The sequence below is a fragment of the Elephantulus edwardii genome, unplaced genomic scaffold (genome assembly GCF_000299155.1).
Source record: "Elephantulus edwardii isolate Elephantulus edwardi_28Jun2011 unplaced genomic scaffold, EleEdw1.0 scaffold00048, whole genome shotgun sequence".
NCBI lineage: Eukaryota > Metazoa > Chordata > Mammalia > Macroscelidea > Macroscelididae > Elephantulus > Elephantulus edwardii.
In genome coordinates, this window is record NW_006399798.1 from 6,103,738 (window position 1) to 6,113,429 (window position 9,692).

General features: G+C 61.4%; 2 protein-coding genes across 2 annotated transcripts in view; one reads left to right on the plus strand and one right to left on the minus strand.

Annotated features, from left to right (window-relative positions):
- Nucleotides 1-9,692, plus strand: part of RECQL5 (RecQ protein-like 5) — a 35,037-nt gene that overhangs the window by 22,779 nt on the left and 2,566 nt on the right. Inside the window, exons 8-13 of the mRNA XM_006886370.1 lie at nt 7,926-8,147; nt 8,341-8,440; nt 8,582-8,618; nt 8,714-8,772; nt 8,848-8,921; nt 9,267-9,360. Coding sequence (XP_006886432.1) covers nt 7,926-8,147; nt 8,341-8,440; nt 8,582-8,618; nt 8,714-8,772; nt 8,848-8,921; nt 9,267-9,360 — 586 coding nt within the window. The remainder of the gene's footprint in view (nt 1-7,925; nt 8,148-8,340; nt 8,441-8,581; nt 8,619-8,713; nt 8,773-8,847; nt 8,922-9,266; nt 9,361-9,692) is intronic.
- Nucleotides 1,118-1,733, minus strand: SMIM5 (small integral membrane protein 5). Its single transcript, XM_006886297.1, has 2 exons — nt 1,607-1,733; nt 1,118-1,227 (listed from the first exon to the last, which is right to left on the minus strand). Exons 1-2 carry the CDS (start codon nt 1,731-1,733, stop codon nt 1,118-1,120), a joined length of 237 nt encoding a protein of 78 aa, XP_006886359.1.

Sequence of the window (9,692 nt, forward strand, 5' to 3'; positions counted from 1 at the left end):
TTCATCTGCTGTTCCAGGGCATGCCCTCCCCTTCATCTGTTCCAGGGCATACCCTCCTGTTCATCTTCTGTTCCAGGGCATGCCCTCCCGTTCATCTGCTGTTCCAGGGCATGCCCTCCCCTTCATCTGTTCAGGGCATGCCGTCCCATTCATCTTCTCTTCCAGGGCATGCCCTCCCGTTCATCTGCTGTTCCAGGGCATGCCCTCCTGTTCATCTGTTCCAGGGCGTACCCTCCCGTTCATCTTCTCTTCCAGGGCATGCCCTCCCGTTCATCTGCTGTTCCAGGGCATGCCCTCCTGTTCATCTGTTCCAGGGCAAGGCCTGCCATTTATCTGTTGTTATAGGGCATGCCCTCCCATTCATCTGTTGTTATGGGGCGTGCCCTCCTGTTCATCAGTTGTTCTGAGGGATGCCTTCCCGTTGTCTGTGTTCCAGGGCATGCCCCCCCTCCACATCCACTGAGTTTGTCCACCATTCTAGGCCATGCCCTCCCCTTCATTCCTTGTGCCAGACTGTGCCCTTCCATTCACCCACAGGTCCAGGGCATGCTCTCCTGTTTGCCAGGCCATGCACTCCCGTTCATACTTTGTTTCAGGGTATACCTTCCCGTTCGTCCATGCCACTCATGCCTGCCAGTCTCCAGTCTTGCCCTCCTGTTCTCAGAGCCCATCCCAGCCTGCAAGGAGTCTGGTGTCACAGGAACACATAACTCAAAAAGCTTTTATTTGCAAAGAAACAGACAAACACTGGAATACTGATGTGTTCCCACCTGGTGGGATCTCGGCACAGGTGTGAGCTCTTCTCATCAAGGAAGGGCCTTGCTTCCCTGTTCAGTCCGAGAGTGCAGATAGGCAACAAATTGGGGTGTTTTTCTCCACCTTTGACACAGTCACTGTCACCTCAGCACCTGCTGTCCACTAGGAGCTGAGAAGTCTGTGCCCAGACCAGCTCCATGTTTTTAGAAGGCTCTGGTGTCCACATACCTGGGCACTCCCAGAACTGGGCCAGTGGCTCCTTGTCCAGGGTCGAAGGCTGCAGGGCGGTGGACCTGGGCGGGAGCTGGGGCTCATGCTGTGTGCCTTCAGGTCCTCTCCAGCTTCTGGCTGGGCCACCATCTTACGGCGAGGTCACAGGGCGCACTTGGGTCTTCCTGCCTCGCTGCTGGGGGCAGCAGCCGTGGACACAGCAGCTGCTGCAGGCTATGAACAGCAACAGCAGGGCAGTGGCTAGAGGTCAGGGAGGAGAAAGCAGAGAGCAAAGATCTCTCAGGAGGAGGCCCCAATTCAGAGGAGGCCCCTTTGGAAGTGTGCCAAGTCCAAGGCCAGTTTAGTTTGACGAGAGTCATCAGCTGTCCCTGTGCCCGCCCCCCCAGGCCTTGTAGGTGCCCTCCACTGCCCAGAACTGTTTGGTTTGGTCCTGTGGTGGGAATGCCGGCGTTGGTCCCCAGATAGCCATCAGCTGAGCGATGGGAAGAGTCCCCTGTCCCCAACAGCCTAACCTGCATGCCGGCAGATTGGGAAGTCCTTTTCTTCTGCTTCTCCGCACACGGTCCCTCCCCTCTGCGGACATCCAGCCCTCCCTGAGCCCTGGGGTCACCTGGCTCACCGATGAAGAGCAGGATGACTGAGATGGCCACAACTTCCACCATCTCCGCCTTCGGCAGCCTCTGCAACTTGAGCAGCAGCCTCTTCCCCATATCGTGCAAATCCTGTGTGAAGCTGCGGCCTGCCATGGTGCTGGGGCGCCGGCCTGTGCTGGGAGGGACAGCACCTGGAGCTCCTGGGGCAGCACCGCCCACCGTGCTGCAGAGGCCACCGCTCTCCACCCTCCTCCCGCCTAACAAGTCTGTCTGGTTGGCTCCCAGCTCAGGAGGAAGAAAGGGGTGGGGGGCTGTGCCTCCTGGTGGCCCACAGTCCCCACCCAGTTTCTACTCCCTGGGGCAGGGGGAACTGGAGATGGTGCTGATAACAGGTGGAGAACTTCTGGCTCCATTGCTTTGTCCTGAGTCATCGCTCTTGACCCCAGGATCGCTCCTGACCCCAGGGTCGCAGGCAGTACTTCCAGTGCTTTCCCCAGATATCCACCTGATGCCAGTGCTAGCTGGAGGTGTCATGGCTTCAAGGATGCTAACAGATTCTACCACCTCTACCACAACCACCACCACTCCCACCTCCACCACCATCATTCCAGCTCCACCTTTACCTCTGTCACCACCACCAGCACCTCCACCTCTCCCATCACCTCCACCACCACCACCACCATCACTCCCACCTCCACCATCACCTCCACCACCATCATTCCAGCACCACCTTTACCTCCATCAGCACCATCGCCACACCTCCACCACCGTCACCTCCACCTCTATCACTACCGCTGCCACCACCCAAACACCTCCACCTCCACTACCATCTGCCCATCCCTGTGATCTAAAGATCCTCCCTGCCAGCCTTGACTCGGTTCATGTCCACGCTGTGAGTTCCAGGATGGGTTGAACCAGCCCCTCCCTGTTGCCAGAGAATCCCATCCCTCCCCAGGTGTGTCGCAGCTTGGCCCAATAGCCTAGACAAGACAAGCTTTTGTCTTGTGGTGCCCAGGAGACGGAAGGGAAGGGCCAGACCTGCGCCTGGGATTCAGGGAGCGTGGTGTATCAGAGCACCTCCCCGAGCCCGCCTCCCTCCTGTGGGCTGAGGGACCCGGGCCAGCCTGTGCCCACCTAGCCTGAGCTGGTCCACCCTACTGCCGTGCTCATCTGGAGGTCGGACCGACCGGCAGGGCTGGTGCCAGGCCACTGCTTGTGTTGTTGCCCACCTCCCCCTGCCCCAGCTGGGGCCTCTGTTCTGGTTCTTCTGTGGCCTGAGAACCTGGTCACCATGGTGATCCTGCCACCAGTGCTTAGAACCACCCAGGTCACCGCCCCCTGTGTCTGTGCTGCCCCTGGGTCGCTGGCACTGGAGGCGTCACCTCCCGTGTCCTGTCAGCCAGCCCCCTTGAAGCACTGCGCAGTTTTGTCAGCCTCCTCCGTTGCCTTCTGTGAGTGTGCCCAGAGAAGGCTAAGCCAGGATGACCAGTGGAAGCAGGGCTCATTTTTAAGTAAGGTGGAGGGAGGTGGCAGGCAGAGGTGCTGGAAGAGGTAGACGGGGTTTCCTGTCAGCTCATCCTCACTCGTCCCATGCAGAAGTGAGGGCCCCAGATGTCCAGTGTCCTAGAAGGCAGAGCGTACTGGAGCAGAGTCCGCAGGCCTCCGTTCCTGCCGCCTGCCTTTGACGAGGGGAATACCGGCCTGCAGGATTAAGCAGCCTAGCCAAGTGTCCCGTGGCCTCACTGGCTAACTACTTACTCTTTGACCAGATATGTCACCTGGACAGGAGTCTCGAGTATGACTTGGAACAGGCATTCGTCCATAGTCTGGGGCCACTGGAGAGGCCGGTCTCATGCCCTGCTTGCTGCGTGGCTCCATTTGGCATGAGATCCCTTCTGCCTCGTTCTGACGCCTCTGTGGCCTCATCTCCTCCAAGTGGACAGGCCTGTCACCTTATTCTTGGAGCAGGGGTTGGGGTGCCAGCTGAAGGGTGTGCTAGTATGAGCATGTGCAGGAGGGAGCGTCCCCCCACTCATACACGCTGAGGGGCCTGATGGAGCCCAAGGAGATGCTCCTCAGAGGAGGGAGCGCCCACACCGAAGGCCAGGGGAGGCAGGGTGTTGAGAGTCGATCAGGTCCCCCGGGAGGGAAGGGGGGGCTGGCGTGGACTTGGCTGGGCAGCAGTGGTTGGTTGGTGGGTCAGAAGTTGGGACTAGAAAGCCAGCTGCCCTCCAGAGGCTCTGAAGCGGAGGACACTGGGAAGAGTAGCAGTCCACCCAGTTGTAGCCCATGGGAGATGTCCTGGTGTTGTGTCCAGGGCATCCCGGGGACCGAATTCCCAGCCCTCGGTAGCCAGCTAGAAGTCCAGCGTGCCCATTTGGGTCTGACCTGATCCCTCACACTGTGGACAGGAGACAGCTGCTATGTCCCCTTTTCTCTGACGTCTTAAAGCATCTTGTATAGTTCCTGGGGGTGTAGGGCGTGCAAGAGGGGTCCAGGCCCTGTCCTGCTCAGTGGAGGGGCACATTCCAGCAGGCCCCCAGATAGTCCCTAGTGGTGCTATTTCCAGGAGGGCCTGATGGCCTGGCTGCCCGATATAGCCCAGTCAGGTGACCCGAGTGGTATGTGCGCTGCAGGGGCCTCAGGAGACATCCAGCTGCTGGCATTGTACCCTCGGCCACCAGGACTGGGGGGAGGACGGCAGGGAGGCTCACACAGGCGACTGACCATTCAGTATTTTTCCAGTCTTTCTAGCCCAGAATCGCCACAAGCCTTGCTCCCAAGTCTGTGAGCCAGGAAGCCTTGGCAAGGCCAGGCCCGGGGCTTCGTGGGCCCTCAGAGGGTCCCAAGAGGTGGACACAGGCCGTGGGAGGGGAGAGCAGCCTGGCCTGCCTGTGGGGTCCTGGAGCCACCAGGAGTGGGGGACTGCAGATGTGATAGCAAGAGAGGAGATTGGGGTGCAGGTCAGGGTGGGAGCCGTCAGAGCTGAGGGCCTTGAGACATTGTCTGGCATAGCCTCCTCCTGCACAGAGAGCCCCTCAGTGGGACAGACGGCCGTCCTGCAGGCCAGACCACTCCCTGGTGCCAGAGGAAGCTCCAGAGAGGAGAGCTGTCAAGGTGGCTGAGGGCTCCAGAGGGCGCTTGCTTCTGTCTGGTGTTTGGCCCTGATGGGCTGGTACCCTTCCCTCCTTAGTCCTCTGCGGTTGGTTATCTTCCTGCAGACATAGCTAGAATGAGGCATCACTGACCGTTGTGGGAGACTTGTGGACCCAGAGGCTTAACCACAGTCCTGGTGCCCACCCTCAGTGCCTGATGGCCTCCTGCTGCCTCGGTTCTGACCCCTCGCACTCCCCATTCACCACCCTGCACCTTTCTGGGCCTGGAGGGCTCTACCTTGTGGCTGCTGGTGCTAAATTATAGGTGGAGGTGACAGGAACATCCCCCTGCCATCCCAGTTCAGGGGGCCCTTCAAGGGACATAGGCACGCAGACCCCTGCCCACCAGGGGTGTAGTCGGCCCCACTGTCCCTCCGTCAGTGGCTGGTCTCCCGTCAGCCCGGCATGTGCCTGGATCTGCCGTGTGCCTCCCGATGCCCTTCCTCCTCGCCACTGCCCAGACCCCACGGCCTCGGTCCAGCCAGAACACCGGGACCCACCCTGCTTCCCGCTCTTCCCCGGCCATGTTGTCTCTCTCGTTATATACCAGAGTGTTAGCTCAGGGGACCATCCAGGCTGACACTGGTGTGAGACACTGGGAGCCGGACACTTGGGGTGGTGCTGCCCAGCCAGTCGCCACTGTCACCGTCCCCCACCAACCTGTTCTGTACAGGCACCCTCCCACTCCTGGGCAGAGGTGGGGGCTCACGGGCAGACGTGTGAAGAGCGTACGTCAGGACCCGCTTGGCACCAGCTGCCCAAACTGTTCCTGCCCTGGAAATGGTCAGTAACCTCACAGGGTGTGACCCCTCCCGAGGGCTCCTCAGAGGACGTCGGGGCACAAGGCACTGGGCTCTTCTGCGTGGATCCAGGGACGGGGCAGGGCAGTGAAGTGCAGTCGCCCGGGCTGGGCCGGACTGAGGCGGCTGAGGCCGCTCCTAAGCTCCCTGAATGGAGAAGGGCTTAGTGGAACCTGCAGAGTAGGCAGCCTGTGTCCGCCTGGCCCTCTGAGTAGTGACCCTCCTGACAGAGGGTGACTTGCCCTCAGTGGGGGACTTCCTGGCTGCCTTCCTGGAAACCAGTCAGGTGTGGCCCCAGATGCCTGTCCCCGTGGTCATGCATCAGGGCCCAGCCACACTGTGCCCTTCATTTCCTGCTACCACTCACCTTGGGCTCAGGTGTCCGGGTCTGTGAGCCCTCCTGCCTCCTTGGCCCCAGCCTTCACCTCTTCCTCTCTGCACGCCTTCCTCTTCCTGCCTCGGTACGCACCTCTCTCCAGACCCAGGCTGCACCCCTCACCACTGACAGCCGCCTGGACAGCCAGCAGCCGCCGGCTTTGCTGTTGTTGGTCGTCCTGGAGATCCAGGTGTCAGGTTGCACCCGTGGTGGTGCCCCTAGCACAGCCGCCCCTCACCCAGCACCGGGAGCTCAGCTTCATCCAGAACCACTGCCCGGTTGCTGGGCTGCTGGCTCTTCCCATCCCTCCACCCTCCTCTCCCCGCCCTCACTGCCCGCCCTGTGGTGTGGTCAGGGCTGGGCTGGGCTGGGCAGGGCGCTGATGGAAGGAGAGGTCTCATTCCCAGACAGAAGGGACCCCAGAGTTACCCCATCTGAGGGGGGAGGTGGAGAGGGATGCCAGGTGGCACCCCCCAGCTCCCCTCTAGCCCCCACAAGACTTCACTGCGAGCCCTTCTGGCCGTGTCCCATCACATCCCTGCCTGTCCTGCAGGCCACTCCTTGCTGAGGCCCTGCTTGTCCCTCTTGGGGAGGAGAGTAAACAGAGAGGGAGTTGCAGGACCACCCAGGCGAGCCCCTGGGAGGCCCTTCTGCCCCTGGCATCCAGTCAGGGTCCTGCGGGCCCAGGGAGGGGCTGCCTGTTCCTCAGGGCCCTGGGCAGAGAGGAAGGAAACTGTGGGCTCCGGTGCCAGAGCCCAGCGTCCTTAGTATGTCCGCAGGCCTGCCCTCAGGGAGGGGCCCTGGTGTCCAGGGGTGGGGGCCCTTTGACATTTGGTGGTCTGCACCACCCCACAGGCGAAGCTGGCCGCACCCGGAGCAGGGAGTGGACTGATCCCAGTCCAGCTGTAAAGGATCCCTTTGAGTCTGAAAACAAACCCCCAGTGAATCAGAGCCGGCTGGGGGAACAAGGGGAGCCAGCCAGCCTCTGTGCCCCCATCTACCTCCTACAGCCTCGCGGGGCAGGACAAGAGTCCTCAGGGTGGCCTGTACCTGGAGCCTCTGAGAGACCCCTAGTGGGACAGAGAGCCTGCACTGACTGCTGTCCCCTCCAAGTGGCCTTCCCCACTTGGCTGTGTAAAGTGAGCCACACCCTCCCCTCATGGCTATTTTGTCCCTGGGGTCTTGATCCCCAAAGTGCTGCCCGCACCCCGCAGACCCTCTCTGAGAGAGCTCCATTCACAGCCTCAGACACCAGTTGCTTTTCTCCTGGGTGTGGCGCCTGGCAGCTCCGTCTCTACTCTGACCTCTCCTCTTGGGCCCCCACCCGACTGCATTCCCCACAGAAGTGGCTACTGTCAGGGCCTGGGGAAGCCAGTGTCCCCTCCTGGGCCTCTGGCCTGTGTCAGGGTTGACTGTTGCCTCAGCACAGCCTCGGGCAGCTCCCAGCTGTCCCCACACACGCACTCTGACAGGGTTGGGCAGTGGGAAGGGAGATGAGTGGCCAGCAGTCAGGACCCCAGCAGCAGGGTGGAGGCTTGGTGGGAGGATGAGGAAGAGACCACCAAGAAAGAAACAAAGAGTGTGTGGAGGGTGGGGGTACCTCCTGCAGCTTGCCTCTACTGCCCCAGGCCAGAGTGGAGGGCAGTGCCAGGCAGCCCTTGCTATGGACAAGGCCTACTTTCCTCTGATTAACAGTGTCACAGACGAGGCTGGTTCTCCCAAGAACATAACCACCCCAAGGTGGGGAGCCCCTGGGGCTGGGCTGGGGTGACCTGTAGAAACAGGACAGAACAGGGTTCCAGCCTGACATCTTTGGACGTCCCCGCATGGGACATGAGCTCCTGGCCGTGCACACAGTGGCCAGGGTCAGAGCCCCCTTTGAGGCTCGTGGGAAGAGAGGCCAGTGAAGGGTTGCAGTACATGACTCGCTGACATTCGCTGGCGGAAAGGCGAGGGGTGAGTGAGCACTTGACCTGGACCCTCATCCCCTATGGCTGCTGTGTTTCTGCCCCAGGTGCCGCCACGCTGCCATTGCCAAGTACTTCGGGGATGCGCCCCCCACCTGCACCAGGGGCTGTGACCACTGTCTGAACCCCGCGTCCGTGCGAAGGCAGCTGGATGCTGTGGAGCGCAGCAGCAGCGGCTGGAGCAGCACCTGCATCAGGCCCTCCCTGGGCAATGGCTTTGACCCTGAGCTCTACGAGGGAGGTCGCAGGGGCTACGGGGGCTTTAGCAGGTGAGCTGAGCGGCCAGGTGTCTGAGGCCCCAGTCCCCTGGGAAGAGTGTAGACCTTGTCACTCTCCTCCCCTCCCCTCCCACAAGGCCAGGGACAGGGCAGAGACAAGCCGGTGCTGTGGTCTGCCCTGGACTTCCGTGTGGCCCTGGCTGTGCTGAGAACTGCAGGGCTGCTCACACCCAACCTGCCCCAGGTACGACGAGGGCTCTGGAGGCAGCGGGGATGAGGGCCAAGGCGAGGCCCACAAGCGGGAGTGGAACCTCTTCTATCAGAAGCAGATGCAGCTGCGCAAGGTGAAGGGGCCAGGGTATGGACGGGCATCAGGCCAGGGTGTGGGCGAGGGGGCGCTCAGAGAGAGCCGGGTCCCAGGTGGTTCCGTCCTGGGCCTGAGGTCTGTGCTACTAGGGCTTGAGGGGTCCTTATGACTCTTTCAGGGCAGAGACCCCAAGGTGGAAGAGTTTGTACCCCCAGGTGAGTGCAGGGGTGCCCCAGGACTTGTGAGCTGTGGGCGGATAGAGCACACCCACAGAAGGTAGTGTGGACACGTCCACCCCTTCTCGCTCTAGATGATGACTGCCCCCTGAAAGAGGCTTCTAGCAGGAAGATTCCCAAGCTCACAGTGAAGGTATGAGGGTGGGGGAGTCCCTGCCCACCCCCACCCCAGACGCTGCCCAGGCCTGGATGTGTGTGTCTCCCACAGGCCCGAGAACACTGCCTCCGGCTCCTGGAGGAAGCCCTGCACAGCAACTGCCAGGCTGCCAGTGTCACTGAGGGGTGAGCACCCCAGATCTCGGAGGAGGGACATAGCAGGACCCCTGGCTGAGAGCCCTCTCCAAGCTCTTGGTCCTTCGGAGGCCTCAGGACCCCCACCTCAGACCTCTGCCCTGCTGCCTTTGGCCACTTGGCCCTCTTTGTGAGCCGTCTGCTCCCAGGGGGTGTGAGTCCTCACCGCCCCACTAGGGGGCAGGCCTGAACTCAGTCCTGCTGCTGAAGCCAGAGCGTGTCCTGGACCCAGGTGGGCAACTCTGTGCCCAAAGCTGCTCTGACCTGGACGGATACGGTCACCAGGGAGAGGCTCTCGGGCACAGGCCTGCTGACGTCTGGCTCCCCCACCCACAGAGCTGACCCCCTGACCAGAGCTGTGGAGCTGGAGCACGAGACATTCCAGGCCACTAGGATGGCCAATCTGTACAAGGCCAGCGTGCTGAAGAAGGTGTGCTGGGGGGCTGTGTGTTGAAGAAGGTGTGCTGGGGAGCTGTGTGCTAAAGAAGGTGTGCTGGGGGGCTGTGTGCTCAAGAAGGTGGGGGCTGTGTGCTGAAGAAGGTGTGCCAGGGGGCTGTGTGCTGAAGGTGTGCTGAAGAAGGTGTGCTGGGGGGCTGTGTACTGAAGAATGTGTGCCGGGGGCTGTGTGCTAAAGAAGGTGTGCCGGGGGGTTGTGTGCTGAAGAAGGTGTGTTGGGGGGCAGTGTGCTGAAGAAGGTGTGCTGGGGGGCTGTGTGCTCAAGAAGGTGGGGGCTGTGTGCTGAAGGTGTACTGGGGGGCTGTG